Source organism: Bidens hawaiensis, unplaced genomic scaffold, assembly GCF_021521415.1.
Source record: "Bidens hawaiensis isolate Kalapana, Puna unplaced genomic scaffold, B.hawaiensis_p1.1 tig00014333_1, whole genome shotgun sequence".
NCBI classification, from domain to species: domain Eukaryota; kingdom Viridiplantae; phylum Streptophyta; class Magnoliopsida; order Asterales; family Asteraceae; genus Bidens; species Bidens hawaiensis.
Window position 1 is genome coordinate 148,791 of NW_027492231.1, and position 19,223 is coordinate 168,013.

The 19,223-nt window shown below is 36.2% G+C and overlaps 1 protein-coding gene and 2 pseudogenes across 1 annotated transcript; all 3 read right to left on the minus strand.

Moving 5' to 3' along the window:
• Positions 1 to 52: 52 nt before the first annotated feature.
• On the minus strand, positions 53 to 4,593 carry LOC143546307 (putative kinase-like protein TMKL1). The gene is made up of 3 exons (XM_077038003.1): positions 4,429 to 4,593; positions 2,849 to 3,445; positions 53 to 893 (listed from the first exon to the last, which is right to left on the minus strand). Exons 2-3 carry the CDS (start codon positions 3,348 to 3,350, stop codon positions 298 to 300), a joined length of 1,098 nt encoding a protein of 365 aa, XP_076894118.1. The 5' UTR covers positions 3,351 to 3,445; positions 4,429 to 4,593; the 3' UTR covers positions 53 to 297.
• A 3,537-nt stretch (positions 4,594 to 8,130) lies between these two features.
• On the minus strand, positions 8,131 to 11,400 carry LOC143546272 (receptor-like protein EIX2; annotated as a pseudogene).
• Positions 11,401 to 13,837: 2,437 nt separating this feature from the next.
• On the minus strand, positions 13,838 to 17,006 carry LOC143546273 (receptor-like protein EIX2; annotated as a pseudogene).
• Positions 17,007 to 19,223: the final 2,217 nt, after the last annotated feature.

Consider the following 19,223-nt stretch of genomic DNA (forward strand, 5'->3'; position numbering starts at 1 on the left):
CTAAATATTTAAAGAAAATGATCTGTAATTGGTGAGAGATGAAAGATTATAAAAAAATGGAATACTTGATTTGTCATATCTACCAGTTGTATAGAATCTAGAAAACAGTTAAAATCTCTTTGAATATTCTAAATAATTGGCAATTTTGATCTTGTTCACAAAGATGGGTCAACCACCATTAAAGACTCTGACTTTGACCATTCAAGAACATGTTTGACCCATATCAATTAAGATATGTTTGTCATTCATCATCTCATTGTTTCCAAGACTTTGACCATTTTGACCATTTACAAATCTTCAAGATTTTGGTCCAATTTCTTCAAGCTTCTTACAAATCTGCTTTATGTCGGGCCGAAGAGAAGGTGAAGGCGAACAACAAGCCAACGCAAGCTGCACAAACTGAATAATAATATCTTCATTAACACAACTCTGTCCACCATTACCGTCATCAAGAATATCCGGATGGTATAGATCCGACATCCGATGATCCAGCATTGCATTTCTAACCGCGGTTGGTAAATGCAAATCTTGATCAGGGTTTGCTTTCCCATTAATCGGTTCCTTACCCGTTATTAATTCAAGCAAAATGACCCCAAGATTGTAGATGTCGGTTTCGGTACTAAAATCTTTCATTTTAGTTAATTCAGGTGCTTTATAACCCTCAAAAGCAGGGTGTTCTAGCATGTCTTGTGCCGCTGCTGAATTCAAGAGCAGATGCAGGCCAAAATCTGATACAAACGGATGATAATTTCTGCCCAAAAGTATGTTTTTCGACTTGAGATTTCCATGGATGATCGGTTTTTGAAGGCTTGTATGCAGATAAGCTAATCCTCTAACAATGCCTGTTGATATCCTATAAATGATTTCCCATTTGTGCGAGTCCCCGTTCTCATCTGTAAAACAATAATCAAAGAAACATAAGCTACCAAAGAATATAGTTACGACGTTTTGATTTGTGTTTTGAAAGTGATTATCAAGTCATGATAACCAGTTTCTCGTGTTTGAGAAACTATTCAACTATATGAAAGTGATTATAATCAAATTTTAATTTTTTTAACTTTTAGGTTTTAAATTTCTATTTTCAATGGTACGGGTCATTTTTGTCATTTCGTACCAACTTAACACAAAAAAAGTTAACTTTCATCCGTAATAGGGACCAACCATGTTACGTTCTTGAATAAGTTGGGACCAGTGGTGTACATTACCATACTTGATGACTAAAAGTGAAATTTAAACTACGACAAGGACCATTCGTGTAATTCTGTTATAATTTATCTAGGACTTCAAGTAACAAAAACATATGTTTTTGTTACTTCTAAGGGTATAAATGTCCTGAAAAAGATGTATAGAGCATAAAACTAAAAAAAATCATGAAAGCAGCATATTTCTTGTGTTATACCTTTGTAAATATATGCTTTATTAAAATCGTGTGTGACACAATAAAAATGACTACTTTGTAACTTTTTATCTATAATAAAATTTGCCTTTAGTTATTCATACACACTTTGACCTATTTAAACACTCACCATACGAGTCGTATAAAAACCTATACGACTCGGTTGGTGTGTATGACAACATGAAAAAGGATGATGGTACACACACAAAGAGTGTACAAACATGACATCCCTAAAATTTACCCTAAAGTAATAGAAGTGATTCTTATTTCTTACATTTAAAAGTTAACTGATTTTGACTCTTGAAAGTAAAATGTCGGCCCAAAATTGACATACTTTGGAAGTATTATAATCTAAGGGCATGTGAAGGTTATTAAATATATGAAGACAATCTAATAAAAACAAAGATCTAAATTGATGACCAGAATGACCCGGCATAGCCTCCCCACATGCATATTATATATTTTATCCAATCAAAAAACCTTTAAATATAGAATAAATCCATATTTTCTATATGGAGAAAACTGCCATGTAGTGATGAACTAATAATTGAGATGAATAGTTAATTATCATTTTGAGTAATTATATAATTCTATTATCAATGAGCCAAAAATTGACTTTTCAAGGGCAAAAAAGTCATTTTACTATATGAAAAATTAGGCAATGATACTATTTTGTAAATTTGGTAACAAATTGCTATCCATCACACAGTCCTAATCTTCAAGATATCAACAAGATCTTGTTAACTTTGACATAAAATAATGAGTGGTGCAAAAATTGTTTTTAAATGTGTAGAAAGAAAATTTGTACAAGAAAATCATAAAAGGTTGAATATTTACCCTCAAGTAAATAAATTTTTAACCTGCTTTAGGTTGAATATGTACAACAAAACTTGCACATATTACAATATTGCCAGTGCTGTAGGAGCTGGCTAACACACAAATTTGCATCAAATGGTTGTACAGTACAACCACTGACTGCATCACAGGTACCCTACTGACATAACTTCTGCTTGCATAAGCTATTTATCATTGCCTAAATATTATGATTGCCCAAAAAGGCCACTATTACATTTAGAATCTTTAAACAAAACCCAAAAGTAAAATCAAATCTTTATAAATCATACACAAAGAAATTGTTATTGCCCAACAAGTACTTTATTTCATTCAAAATCTTTAAGATTACAAAATAAATAAATAAATAAATAAATAAATAAATAAATAAATAAATAAAGAGCACCATTATAAACTTCAAAGAAAACCCAAAAGTAAAAATCAAATCTTTATAACCATACACATAAAGAAATTCTCATTGGACCAAAAATAACTTTATTTCATTCAAAATCTTAATAAAAAAAACCCAGAAAAAAAAGGATAGGTCAAATCTTTTTTTTTTTACTTTAATCATGTAAATCAAGAAATTAAATATAAATATGCATAAAAAATATTAATTACCTCTTATAAACTGAGCCAAATTTCCTCTCCTGTAAAAAGGATGAACAAGAAGCTTTTCACCTCTAGGTCCAGAATAAAACCCACAAAGAGGCACTAAATTAGGATGCTTAATAGACCCTAAAAGTTGTACCACACGCATAATCTCTTGTACTTTCCCAGTAATACAAGCTGGCCTCAAGAATCTCAACAACAAAACTGAATCACCCAACAAGTTAGCTCTATACAAAGTACCATCACTTGACTTTCCAATCACTTCACCAGGAGCATCCAATATGTCAAAACAAGTAAGATCTTCACCACCTTCAAACTTAATAAAATCACCTTTGACTTCTAAATCTTCAACACCACTTTCTTTAAACTCAGGGTTTTCTTCTTGATCCCATGACTTGTTTGTTTTAGACCCTTTTGTTGTTCTACAAACACAAATCAAGAAAAGAAAAAATAACAAAACAAAAGAAGAAGATAATGTCACAATCAATATAATAATGTGTCTTTTCTCCATTTAGAGGATCTACAGGATCTGGGTCGGGTTTAAAGATTCAAATACACCCCATTTAGGTGAGGATCTGGGAAGGAAATAAGAAGACTGAAGAAACACTAACCGGACCCCGGGCAGATTACGGGTAACCTGGGGGTTAGATAGATGTTTCCCACGAGGGGTTAGACCCAGGGAAGATGGTTCTTCTGATAACCTGCAAAACAGACACCGTGAGCTTGTCACTGAGAAGGGGGGGTTCCTCCTTGTGACCACCCTCCGGCGTGAGAATCAGGCTAGATTGCTCTTTAAATATAAATGTATATTAAGAGATTGCTAGAGCAGATATCAGGTATAATATGATGATAATATGTTAAGATATGATGAGATGAGATGGTCATACCATTTGTGGTATTTATAGCCGAAGGTAGGTTTCCAAGGAGGTGTGGCCGGCTGCAACAGTATTCCTGTTCCACCAACAGTGGCCTACGCACGTGCCCTGCTGGTAGTTGGTGGGTAGGCAGCGGCTGATAGTGACCAGGCCTGCTGTGTACTATTCCTTTTCCACCAACTGCCGGCTATGCACGTGGTATGGCAGTAGTTGGTGAGTAGGCAGCGGCTAATAGTGACATACAGTACAGGAGCATGCTGCTCGCCATACTGTTGTCAATAAGCTGTCGTATCTTTAGTCAGATCTTTTGCCCATACCTCGTCAGGTACAGTACAGAAGATCTTCCCGTATCGTACGGACTGGCTTATTTGGGCGGGAGTATTCCCCCTCCCGCCCTTGTGCGGGATTGTTCCCGGCTTTGCTCATTCCTTCAGGTGACACTGAGTGATTGAGAGCTAAGTGCCTTGTGCGTGTAGCCTTGCTGCGCGGGTGGCCTTCCCTGATGGCTTGTATCCGAAGCTGCGGGAACAGGCGGAGTCCTTCACCATCGGGAGGCATTTCCTGCGGGAACAGCTTGCGTACTGCGCGTAAGGACGTCACGTCTCTGAGCATGGTTGGTCCTGCGGATCCAGTTGGTTTCTGCGCAGACGTCCCTCTTCAAGGTGATTCTTGCGGGTCCAACTGGGCTCTGCTGGGACCTACCTCTTCAAAGACAGAAAGAGAAGACATTAATATTAATATTGTTGAGAAAAGAAGGTGGTTTTCTTCTCTTCTGTTACAAGTGCAGACAGAGAAGAGAATGGATGTGGGGCTTTGTCTTATGGGAATCAAATCAGTTTTCTAGGTGCATTTGCATTAAAGAAACCTTTATAAAATATGTTTTTATTTTTTATAACATTGGAAGGTGCTAATTAATTTGGTAGTTATTGAATTTACCATTTTTATTAGAAAGAAAACTTGTTGTCGGTTGTTAAATATTAAAATTAAATATGATAGAATATTATTGTCCTTCGTAATGTATGATTGTATGGTAGGAAAGATTTTTATTTATTTATTTTATTTATTTTTATTTTTTTTAATGAAAACTCAAGTTTAATCCCAGTTTACAATACTTTGACTCTTTGAGAGGACATATGTGATTCAATGAAAGAAGACTATGATCTTTAAATTGATTCTGAAGACGTCCAGGTTTTACCACCAGTGGGTTTCTTCGGAACTGGAGATAATTTGGATGCGCTTAAGAGTTTCGTACAGCTGGGTTGGGCCAGCTGACGGTGGCCTTTTGCCATTGGGTCACCCATACGGAGTACCTAGGCATTCTATGTTTGTTGGCCGTTAAAAATATAGAATATTATTATTAATAACTTTTAGTAATAATTATAAAAAAATTAATTTTAAATATATCCAAATTTATTTACAAAGTTATGATTCTATCGAAACAGAAAGTAAAGGGACAACAAGTTGCATCGCTACCCAAAACTCTATATTTAAAAACTACACTGATTGATTACCAGAAAACAATTTAAAAAAAAATGTTAACACATAGCTGGTTAATAACGCTGACTAAGTAACTAACTCAAAACGATTTTATTACTCATTATAGCTACAAGGCTAATAACTCGAGACAACTAACAGGGACACAACCTGGAAATTTAGCAACTAAACATAGACATAAAGCCATTCCCCTCATGGCTTCCTTGATTGTTAACCATATATGTAAAGGATCCAACACACATATTTTTTATTGGATCGTTACACATTCTAATAGCGGTCCGCTATCCTCAAAACTTTCCTTATTTGCATACTAGACCCTGAACTTTAGCTTTGGCTTAATGACTAGTTAGCCCTCAACTTTCAAAGGTATCAAATTTGACACAAAGTTTTCAGGGTGTTACACACTGACATATGTACGATGAAGGTTGCATCTTGTGTGGTCGTTTCTCACTTTTTGGGTATTTCAATGTCGTTTCGTTTGTTGCCACTTCTGCTGTCCATGCTTATTTGTCTAATTGTTTATTTTTAATCGACCTATTCTAGAAGGGATGTGATCCTCCCACACCACCCCCATATGCCTATACGGCTCGTATAGGCTTATACGGCCGTATAGGGTACACATGCCTGACAAAGAGACAAAAAACAGCTTTTTACAGCCTATACGACCGTATAGGCATTAAATGTCTCGTATTGCATTCAGACAAAACGATAAAAGCTATACGGTCGTATAGGGCTATACGACCGTATAGAAAACATTTGCAGAAACATTCAGACTACCTTAATCGCTACCGGAAAACGATTTTAAAAAAACCTCAAATTTTGGGGTGCATTTTTATTTTAATATATGTTTGACTAGATGTTAAAAAAAACCTCAAACTTTTATTATATGTAAGCAACAAATATGCCTAGATAGTCTTGAGCTTTTGACGAGTTAAGCTTGAGCTCAACATTTAAACCCGTTAAGATAAATGAACCAAATACGACCCGTATAAATCACATATATTGTATATATGGTCATCATTTTTTTTTAAAAAAAGTGTCTATAAACGAGCCAAATACGACCCGTATAAATCACATATATTGTATATATGGTCATCATTTTAAAAAAAAAAAGTCTCTATACGGCCGTATAGGCCTATACGAGGCACAATAAACGATGGCTGACAACCTCTGACACGATTCAGGTCCTATACGACCATATAGCCCTATACGAGCCGTATAGAACAAAAAATAGTGTATGAAGATCCAGGGTGGTGTGGGAGGATCCCTTGCCTTCTAGAAAACTTAAAAATTAAAAATCAATGGCTGTTTTAAGTAAATTTGATAGTAGACATGATTGTCATGGATGACTTTCCCCTAATATTAATTGATTTCATGTTTTCTTTCACCTCATACATGTCAGCTTTCCTTTTCTAATAGTATATGAATTGACACAATGACATAGTCATAGTGGAATCTTACAATTCACAAGCTTTTTGCAAAGTGATGTGGTTTTGTGGATGATTTGCTTTTTTATGTTTTGAATTTTGTGAATCCCTTATGGGTGGGGTCGGCAGGTTATATGCACTCGGTGGATTTTTCAAATCCAGATCTGGCATTTGGTTTCGAGTCCAAAATTGAAACCCCTTGGTTTTGGCATCTTAGGTTTTATATTGACAATGGTTATTCACATACCCTTTTATGATATTCATACACTCTTTTGACACACATTTTATCTTTTATGTACACCATATAAATGGTGTATAAATAACACATCCCTTTATATAAAGTTTTAGTGGCGTTGATAAAATTTATATGCACATACTTGTAAATGTTTGTAGAATTTATAAACACACAAATCTTATAAAAATGTATAAAATAAATATATTGATTTATTTATAATGATTAATTTAAGCTATGTTTAAAGACTAGAAAAGTAACACCAGATTTTAAGTATACAAAAAGATAGTTTTGTATTGTTTTAAGCTATTACAAGAATGCAAGTGTACTTTCAACTTTGAGATGTTGCTTGAATGATATTTGGGTGGGTTACAATTGGCCTGGATCTTTTAATCTAGAAAGCTCAACCTATCTATACCACATCTAGTCCACAATATCTAGGGAAATCTAGATGAATTTTATGCAGTCCCATGTTTAGTCATATTGTCTAATGTCTAGCAACTCTTAAGGATTTCTCTAAACTCATTTTTGAGCTTCAATGATTTTTTTTTCACACTTTATACTCGTGTTAGCAACGTTGTCTCTGACCTATTTAACATGATTAGACTTGTTTTGCTCGTGTCATTTTCGTAGGAAAATTTGTTCTTAAATCCTATATATAATTTTGTTAGGTCTAGCCTCTTATCATATTCTATTTTCATATCAGGTTGTTTTTTCACCACAACAAATTGTTATGAATTCTTTGTTTAGCCTCTTTAGTTTATAAAGATGACTTAATTAATAAAATCTTTCTTTTCTTTCGTATATAGTACCTAACAGGCTAACAGCGTTTTAAGAAAGGTCCATTGTGGCCCACAAGGAAAGGCAAGCAGCAATAGATGATTACTCTATTGGGCCGCTGAAAGCACTCATGTGGCCCACTGTATTAACACCTCATCGGCTCATCCTCCTCTTTTATTTTCTAAACGCCAGCCAAGGACTGTGATTGCCTGCTTGGTACGATGTCCTAGCCGAGTTTATAACTTTAATATAATATAACATAAAGAAAAAGAAAAATGAAAGAAAGTGAGAGTTTTAAGTGTGTTTAATATTTCCGTAATAGAACTAGTTTAAATTATTAAAATTGTTATTGACTATATCTAAGGATCCACAATAAATCACATGTAATGAAGTGATAGAATTACTGTTGGTAAATAGAACATACACACAATGAAACAAAGAACATATGATATGATCAGAAGCTTTATTTTTGAATTGCATACCGCGTAAACAAGAAGAACAAGAAACAAACAATTAATCCCAACAACTTGCATGAAACCAAATAGACAATACTGTTACATTGATCTTTATTCAAATTCAAAAATCATAAAGGCCGATAGCTTCTGATCCATCCGATCCGATCTGACTTGGTGGTATTCAAAAGGAATTCCTTTGACAAGCAAGATAAATCTTGAGCCACACATCGGAAAGTAAAGTAAAGTAAGAACTTCTCCATACTTTGCTAGCAAGCAAAGGAGCAACCACTACCCAGAAGCCGACTATAAATCCAAGCACAATGCTGATTATGAATCCCCAATCCTTTTCATCGTCAGTTTGTTCTTCTCCCACACTTGAATCAGGTGAAATCCCTTTCTTGTTGCACACGGCAAGTGGAGGCCCACAAAGCGTGTTTGACATGAAGCTTGACTCGTTGAATCCTTGCAGCTGAGCACTTGTTGGGATTTCTCCGGTTAACTTGTTGGAAGACAAATTTAACCAATTTAAGTATGTCAACCTCGACATGCTCAAAGGAATCCTCCCCTCGAGCTGATTCACTGACAAATCAAGAGATTCAAGTAATTTCATGTTACCAATCTCGTCTGGGATTCTTCCGGTTAAATGATTTCCAGACAAATTCAACCAACGCAAGCTTGAGAGGCCAACAAGTTCTTTTGGAATGGTTCCAGAGAACTTATTAAATGAAAGATCCAACATTGTAACTAGATACAAAATGTTGCCATATTCAAACTCTCTTCCTTTAGTCACCAACGATGCACGGCCAAGAAATCGCAATTGAAATGGCGCATCATATAGCACAATTCGACTTGGTTGTTGCCTTCCAGACATTATGCTGAAATTGTAGAAACATGTCGGGAGGGTTCCTGAAAGATTGTTATGAGCAAGATCCAGGATCTGGATAGATGAAAGACGACAAAGTTCATATGGGATTTCACCCGCCAACATGTTTGATCTGAGGCTGAGTAGTTTCAGATTTGTTTCTTCTCCCTCTATCAACACCGGTATGCTTCCGGTGAATTTATTCTCAGCAAGTTCAACAATTTGTAAGCTTTTGGAATTTAAAAGAAACGCAGGTAGCTTTCCAGAGAGATGGTTATTTCGGATATTGAACGATTGGAGGGAAGATAAGCTCTCTATAGATTGTGGGATTCCACCAGAAAGATTATTATTCTCAAAGTCTATATCAGATAAATCTTGCCAATTCATCCAACAATCTGGAATAGTGCCTGACAGGTTGTTATTGGCTAGACCAAGAACTTTTAGATGTGCGTCTCTTTTTAATCGAGGACACAAGAATTGCTCAAGAGATCCTGATAGATGATTGCTTGATACATCTAGAACATCAAAGTCAGCTTCATTGAACTTTCCAGGTAATGGACCTTCAAAACGGTTGTTACTTAGATCCACGACTGCAGTAGGCGCAACCATACTAAGATCTTCAAACAATGTTCCCCGAATAGAATTGTGAGACATATTCAATAATTCAATACCAGAATACGAGCTCCGAAACCAACTAGGCACGGTGTCCGAAATTCCTGCGTTGCCTATGTCTAACTTTGTCAAATTTCCTTGTGACCGAATCCATGAAGGAAATTGAGGGCCTAGATTCCAAGAACCTATTCTGAGGACACCAAGTTGGAAAGGTGGGGTCCATTTCTTAACACTTAGTTTTAGAGTTAGCATGTTTGCATCTGCCCATAACGTCGTCAATGCTGTGAGATTAGCAAAGTGATCTTGAGTGACATCTCCCGTCAACATATTATGGTGCACACTCAAATATTGTAAGTTTCTTAGCTTTCCAAGACTTACTGGTAGGCTTCCATTTAATTTTTTGAAAGAAATCTCTAACCATTCAAATGATTTTAAGTTCCCGGTTGTGTCAGGGAGCTTACCGGACAGATAGTTAACATTAAGCATAAGTTATTTTAAGAATGGCAATCTTCCTAAAGAATTTGGAATCACACCAGAAATAAAATTGAACGCAAGATCAAAAGTGATTAGATTTTGAAGTTGTCCAATTCTATCTGATATACGACCTGTAAGGTAGTTAGCACTAAGCGCCAAATACTCCAACTTAGATGAATTACATTCACAGAAGTTATCCAGAAGCTCTAATACACTTCCACTAAAATGGTTAGATCGAAAATCAACATAACTTAAGCTGCAAAGATTTCCAAACGAGCTTGGAAGAATCTGGTTGATGTAATTTTGTGACAAATCGATACTAACAAGAGAAGTCATGTTCTGAAGACCCCCAAGAATTGAAGTAGAAAGATTGCAGGTACTAAGGTCTATGGACACAAGGCTAGTAACGCTTAAAAATCCACTCAAGACAGATGTTGAGTTCATAAAATCGTTTTCAGAAACACGAACCACTTTTAAAGAAGTCATGTTTTGAAAACCACCTACCCTACCAGGAACTGGACCATGGAAAAGGCATCTAGTCAAATCCAAGGAAACTAACTTGCCTAGACTAAAAATCCACCAAGGCATCAAACTGTCAAAAATGTTATATGAAAGATCAAGGACAGTCAGTGAAGTAAAATTAACCCCGGTTAGATGATGTGGAATTTGAGTAAGATTGCATGAAAGCAGGTGCAATTCTCCTAAAGATGGAAGGGTGTTGATCACTTGAAACCAGTCAGATGCACTACCAAGATCATAGCCGGACAAATCTAGGTATTTCAACAATTGGAGACTCGACAGCCATCTCATATCGCTCACAGGAACGTTACTTAGATATGGCCAGTTTTTTAGATCAAGGACAACCAACATGGACAGATTCCCTAGTTGGGGAGGAACTCCACCGTAGAAATGTGACATTGAGAGATTAAGATATCTCAAGTTCCGAAGAGAGCCTATGAAACTAGGAATTCGAATAGCTTCAAAATCGTTGCAGCTCAAGTCTATGTACTTGAGTTGCTTCAACAACAACAGAGAATGATTAAGTTTACCTCGGAGCATCTGATTTGAAGCGTCTTCTAGTTCAGGATCAGGGCCACGAAGGCGAAGCTCTTGGACATGACCTGTAATGTTATCACAAACGATTCCATCCCATGTACAACAGTCGATGTCCACACTGCTCCAAGAAGAGAGCCTGCCGGCACCATCTATGAGATCGTTTTTAAGCTGTAGAAGCGCTAATCTTTCATGATCAACGCACAAAACCCGTCCAGTATTATCATTACAAAGACAACAAGTTATACACAAGGTTAAAGAAACGATTAGAAGCCGAAAAAGCGGTAAAGATTTCATATAGACGAGAGTTTATGAGTATAGAAATATTGAAAACTGTGGTATTAAAGGTTGTTTGCTGGTAACTAAATGTGCTTGGACACTATACACACACACACACTAATGCATGCAGACTCAATTGTCAAGAGGCCTGAAAAATCAAACCCTTGTGATGGTGCAAGAGTTGCTTAATATTGACCATCATATAAAACTACTTGCATTAATTCATTTGGCATTATACAAGATATATTCAAGCACATGCTATTGAAAAAGTAGCGGGGACCATTATTGTTGTAATGTGTATATGTCGAAATTCTATAGTAAAAGTGATTGGAAAATTTGATAGACAAATTCACAAGGTACGTAGACACATCGCCAGGGGCAAACCCGCAAGCTAAGGTCTGACTGACTGAGTCAAGCGATACACATACTTTGTTCTTGTCAGAAATTTCAGTTTTATTTGATTGGAAAATTTGGGTGAACCGCCTAATTATGTTCCCGGGTTTCAACGCTCGGGTTTTACGATGTAATGAACGTGGCTGATATCAACCAAATTCGTGTCACCCCCCGCCACTATAACCCTCGGGTTTTATCAACGCCGGAGTTTTATCGACCAATAGACGTCGTTTTAAATATTTTATATGTTAATTTAATGAAGGGAAAATGACCAAAATGGCACACCCTTTCGTTTTGAACTGGCCACATCTAGACACGTATACACTTAAACTGTCGGGCTCGGCCGCTTTTTAAAAATCCGACCGTTTAGTTATGGGGCCGACCGCTATTAAATAGTTGGTTCGACCGTTTAATAACCTTCAAACAGGAGGTCCGGCTGTTTAATAAATGGTTGGCCAATGAATCTATTCCTTCGGGCCTTTATATTTATTCTGTCGGGCCCTCATATCTATTCTTCCGGGAGTTAATATCTAATCCGACGAGCCTTCATATCTTTTCATAACCATTATAAATGTTTAAATTTATTAAATAACTAATAATAAAAATAAACAACCCAACAATGATATCGAAACACTATTTTATTCTTAGTGAAAATTCTAAGAGTTAAGAGCAATAAGCCGATACATTCAGTAGATTGTAAAATTAAAAAAGGTACATATTTAAGTGGTTTGTGATGATATGCAAAACACCAGCATGGGTGGACTGGTGGGTGGGAGTGTTCAACTTTAAAAATAAAATATGAATTAAACAATATTATAAAATGTATTCCTTTTTTAATTTTACGATATACAGTAGGGATGGGTATTTTCAGTGCCAATACAACTCTACGTTATTCCATTTGTTTATATTATTTAAATTAAAAATAAAACAAAAATTAAAAGGAAAAAAAATCTTACTAGGTGTGGTGTGTGTGGGAAGGTCATTGGGGCCTTGCCATTAGTGGACTAGGGGTGGGGGCGTGGTATTTCAATGAGACCATTGATGCTATCTTTGCAGCACCACCACCACCACCACCACCACCACTAGTGTTCCATGGAGTATACCCTTGCTCATGCTCATTTTATAGACTTTTGCTTTTATTGCCACATCAAATCAACCCAAAATTATTCCAAACTACTAAATTTAGGGAATGGTTTACCCACTCAACATTTTTTTTAATTTATAATTATTTTTTTAACGACAAAAAAGTTTTGCTTGTTGTCTACAAGACTTGAACCAAAGACCTTTTTCTCTCAAACCCAGATGTTTAAAGGTTTTTCCTTTGCTAATGAACAACCACCCATAATTTTATTAAATAAAATAAGAGTCCAATAATTAAAATACAATAGTAAAATAAATAAAATAAGAAAATAAAAACAATGTGATAAATTAAGATCGTTTGGCTCGAAAATTGATGGCTCTAGCTTGGGTTCAGATGTCGTGCGTTTGGACGTTGAATCATGTTTGTTTGGCTCGGATTCGGTTGAGTCAGAATCGGTTCGTGTCGATGTACTTTTTGATGTTATTCTTGACGAGCCTCCTTTTTTTTCTTTTTTCTCTTTTTAAAGTTGAAAGTGTGTGTAGAGAATATATTGAGTAAAGAGTGATAAAAAATGTGATTGATTTATGGTTTTATGTATTTATATAAAAAACGATTTTTTATATTCCCAATATTGTTCATACGTTGCAAGCCTCTACTCAGGCAGAGTTCATCTATATGGCCCAAAGTACTCGACATACTACTCGGCTGGGGTCCCTCGGATACTTGACTACTCGGCCAAGCTACTTGGCTTGTCTGAGTAACCCGCTTCGACCACTCTTAAGTTTAACCACACATCGTCATTTTAACCTATGAAATATTCAATCACTGAAAAATCTTTTTAAGCCAAGACGCCTTTTTACCACACGTCGTCATTTTAACCTACGAAATATGAACACGGTATAAAATAAAGTAATTCATAATAATACTAATACATTTAATCAACAACTTAATATGAAATAAAATGTATCTAAAATGAACCAATCAACGACAAGCAACATAAATCTTGAACCACACATTGTGAAGAAAATTAAAGTAAGAAATAACTTCATATTTTGCTAACAATCAGAGGAGCAACCACAATCCAGAAGCCAATTATAAATCCAAGTACAATACTAATAATAAATCCCCATTTCTGTTCATCTAATTCATCATCAGTTTGTTCTTCTGCTCCACCTTCCGCCCTTGCATCAGGCGAGATCCCTTTCTTGTTGCATACTACTGCAAGTGGTGGACCGCAAAGGGTGTTTGACATGAAACTTGACTCATTGAAGCTCTGCAGCTGAGTACTTGTTGGAATATCTCCTGTTAATTTGTTGGAAGACAGATTCAACCAGTTTAAGGTTGTTAACCTTGACATGCTAAAAGGAATCCTCCCCTCAAGTTGATTCACAGACAGATCAAGAGATTCAAGCGATGCCATTTTACCAATCTCTTCTGGGATTCTTCCGGTTAAATGATTTCCAGATAAATTCAACCAGCGCAAGCCTAAGAGACCCATAAGCTCCTTGGGAATGGGACCAGAGAAGTTATTACTTGAAAGATCCAAGGTTGTTACTAGATACAAAATGGTGCTATATTCAAACTCTCTTCCTTTAGTCACCAATGATGCACTGCCAAGAACTTGCACCTGAAATGGCACATCATACAACACAATTGTACTTGATTGCTGCCTTCCAGACATTATGCTGAAGTTGTAGAAGCATGTTGGGAGAGTTCCTGAAAGATTGTTATGAGCAAGATCAAGGATTTGGATAGACGTAAGATGACAGAGCTCATATGGGATTTCACCCGCCAGCATGTTTGATCTAAGACTGAGTAGTTTCAGCTTTGTTTCTTCTCCCTCTGTCACCAATGGTATGCTTCCAGTGAATTTATTCTCAGCAAGCTCAATTATTTGTAAGCTTTTGGAATTTAAAAGAAACGCAGGTAGCTTTCCAGAGAGATTGTTGTTGCGGATGTTGAACGATTGGAGGGAAGATAAGCTCTCAACAGATTGTGGGATTCCACCAGAAAGATAATTACTCACAAAATTTATGACTGATAAAGCTTGCCAATTCATCCAACAATCGGGAATGGTGCCTGACAAGTTGTTATTGGCTAGATCAAGAACTTGTAGCAATGTATCTTTTTTTAAACGAGGACACAAGAATTTCTCAAGAGATCCTGAAAGACGATTGATTGATACATCTAGAAGAACAAAGTCAGCTTCGTTGAACGTTCCAGGTAATGGACCTTCGAAATGGTTGTAACTTAGATCTACGACTGCATTAGGCGCAACCATACTAAGATCTTCTACCAACATCCCTTGGATATTATTGTGAGATATATTCAAGAAAATAATATCAGAAAATGAGCTCCAAAACCAACTAGGCATGATGTCTGAAATTCCTGTGTTGCCTATGTCTAAATCTGTCAAATTTCCTTGTGACCGAATCCACAAAGGAAATTGAGGGCCTAGATTCCAATTACCTATTCTGAGGACTCCAAGATGGAAAGGGGGGGGGGGTCCAGTTCTTAACTCTTAGTTTTAGAGTTAGCGCGTTTGCATCTGCCCATAACGTGGTCAATGCTGTGAGATTAGCAAAGTGATCTTGAGTGACATCTCCGGTAAACATATTATGATGCACACTTAAATATTGTAAGTTCCTTAGTTTTCCAAGACTTACTGATAGGCTTCCATTGAATTTGTTAAAAGTAATCTCTAACCATTCCAATGATGTTAAGTTCCCGACTGTATCAGGGAGCTTACCAAAAAGAAAGTTAACATTAAGCATCACTTCCTTTAAGTGTGATAATCTTCCTAAAGAATTTGGAATTGCACCAGAAATGTTATTGTATGCAAGATCAAAAGTGACTAGATTTTGAAGTTGTCCTATTCTGTCTGGAATATGACCCCATAGGAAATTGGCAGTGAGCGCCAAATACTCCAACTTAGGTGAATTACATTCACAGAAATTACTCAAAAGCTCCGATATACTTCCACTAAAATAGTTAGATCGGAGATCAAGATGTCTTAAGTTGCAAAGGTTGCCAATTGAGTTTGGCAATGTCTCCTTGATATCATTTTGTGACAAGTCGATACTAACAAGAGAAGTCATGTTCTCAAGACGACCGAGAATAGAAGTTGAAATATTGCAGGTACTAATGTCTATGGACACAAGGCTAGTAACACTTAACAATCCGTTCAAGACGGATGTTGAGTTCATGAAATCATTTTTAGAAACATGAACCACTTTTAGAGAAGTCATGTTCTGAAAACCACCTACCCTACCAGGAACTGGACCATGGAAAAGGCATCTAGTCAAATCCAAGGAAACTAGCTTACTAAGACTAAAAATCCACCAAGGCATCAAACTGTCAAAAATGTTATAAGAAAGATCAAGGATAGATAGTGAAGTAAAATTAACCTCGGTTAGATGGTGTGGAATATGGGTAAGATTGCTTGAAGGCAGATGCAATTCTACCAAAGATGGAAGGGTGTTGATCACTTGAAGCCAATCAAATGCACTACTAAGATCATAGCCAGACAAATCTAGGTATTTCAACAATTGGAGACTCAATAGCCAATGCATATCGTTCACAGGAACGTTTCTTAGCCATGGCCCGTTCCCTAGATCAAGGACAACCAACATGGATAAATTCCCTAGTTGGTGAGGAACTCGACCGTAGAATTGTGACATTGAGAGATTAAGATATCTCAAGTTCCAAAGAGAGCCTATGAAACTAGGAATTTGAATAGCTTCAAAATCATTGCAACTCAAGTCTAGGTACTTGAGTTGCTTCAACAACAGCAGTGATGGATTAATATTTCCTCTGAGCATCTGAGTTGATGCTTCTTCAAGTTCAGGATCAGGTCCACGAAGATGAAGTTCTTGGACATGACTGGTAAAGTTATCACAAACGATTCCATCCCACATGCAGCAGTCGATGTTCACACTGCTCCAAGAAGAGAGCCTGTCGGCATCATCTATGAGATCTTGTTTAAACTGCAGAAGTGCCAGTCTCTCATCATCAACGCACAAAACCCGCCCCGGATTGTCATAACACAGACAATTAGAACACAAGGTTGCAGTAATTAATTGAAGCCAAAAATACGTGAAAGATTTCATATATATGTGCTTAGGATTTCAACAATTGTGAAAACTGTGGTTCTAAATGACGCTTGCAGGTTCCAAATGTGTTTGAACATATATAGACTCACACATGTGTGGGCACCCACTTGCATTAGCACTGCCCTTCATGGGCTAAAATCAAATACTTATGATGGCGCAAGAGTCGCTCAATGTAGACCATCATTATAACTAGTTGAATTCCTATCAAAAAGTTTTAAGATAGTGGGAGGAAAGAAAGTTGCAAAATGTCATTTCCACTTTGATGAAACTTTCTAGATTCTTTGTCAAAAGAATTATAAACTAAAACACAATATTAAAGCACACATAACTTACTAGTTAAAGTTCAAGGCCGTCTCCGAAAATTTAAATACCTCGGCCGAGCAAAAATAGAAAGGCCCATGTGCCTTAACGAAAACTTTTTATTCGCTAGCGTACATGGATAATACCTTTATCAAACGGTTTAGTATAAGCAGAAACAATTCTGAGCATGTACTTATCTCATAAACCATTGCAAATAACATTATTTTAAACACTAAAAAACATATATATGTAATATATATGAAAAAGTTTGTGCCCCTGAACCTTTTATGCCCCGGCTGATGGTGCAGCTCGCACACCCTCCGAGCCTCCCCTGTTAAAGTCTTTAATAAATCATTAGAATAATTGGATGACATGCAATTTCAGAAAAGTATTTCATAGGTAATTAGATATCTAGGATATTCATTGATAAACAAACTTTGAAAGAAACTTCCTTCCACTCACCTTAACGACTTGAAACTTTACCATCCGCAGACTTTTTGATGAAATATTATTCTGTCACATACATTGAATTCAAAAAGGTGCGATCTTTATCCCCACCAAACACAGGCCACTACAATACAACAACCTTTTATATTAAAAATAATATGTCATCCATATACACTACAATAACTTGAGGATAGGGAGACAACAGAAGTCATCGCTATTGACCCCAAATGTCTATCGCCAAAGGGTGTCCCAACGTTATGCCGTCGCCATAGTGTTGTTGGGACATGGTCCATCTAACTACCAGAGGCGGATTCAATTCATTAATTGAGGGGGGGGGGGGGGTTGTGTCAAATCAATGGTGGTAGCGTTAGTATGTTCCACGACGAAAATCAGTGACAGTGTAGGAGCTCTCGCCGGAAAATCAGTGGCGTCGGTTAGTGGTTCCGGGTTCGTGCGGTCCTTCGGGTGGTTGGCTGAGGTATCATGCAGCGGAGATGATGAATGACGGTGTCGGTTTTGATGAGTGTCGGTATTTTTGTACCGACCCAGTTTAGCGAATGGCTTTGAGTTATGGTTTTGAGTTATGTTTAGCGAATTAATGGCTTTGATGAGTGACGGTGTTTTTGTACCAACCCAGATATGTATCAAATCAATGGCTTTTGATTGAACTATGGTTTTGAGTTTTGTTTAGCGAATTAATAATTTGGTATTATATAAACACTATTTGTTTTTGTACCGACCCAGTTTAGCCGACCCAAATTTTGCCCCCGTACTTAATACTTTTGTATTCGCCACTGTAAACGACTCCATTTTATGAACAAAATATGGAACGTCTGCAACTGGGTTTCTGCAAATGGCATATTTCAATTCAAATCAATTGTAGTGTGTGACTGCAAATGACGCGGGTGACGATGGTTGAATCGATGCAATGGTTAATTAGGATTGAAATGATTTGAAATAATTTACAAATTTGCCACCGCGTGTTTTTTGAAATTTAGGGTTGAGGGTGTCGCGTACGTAATGTATGATAAGAGATTATTGTATTTAATCCTATATATATATATATGATTGAGATCATGTGAGAACTGTTTTGAAATTGAGAACTTAAAGAACCATTTTGGACCACAAAAAATCCAAAAATAAAAAAAAAAATCATAAAACAAAAAAAAACGCAAAAATAAAAAAAGTAAAAAAAACAATAATTCTTATTTATCATCCCGGTCTCATAAAAAAATGTCTCGGTTTAGTTAAATTATACATATATGTATAATATGTACATACATGTTTTTTTTATTATACACATTTGTAAAATTTAAGATAAATGATAATGTATATATGTATACATTACGTAACTAGAAATTAAATGAAATTATACATATGTGTATAATACGAAGTTTTTTTATTTTTATGAAACCGGAATGAAATATAAGAATTTTGGTTTTTTTTTCTTTTTTAATTGTTTTTGTTTTTTTTTTGTTTTATAATTTTTTTTAAATATTTTTTAGAGG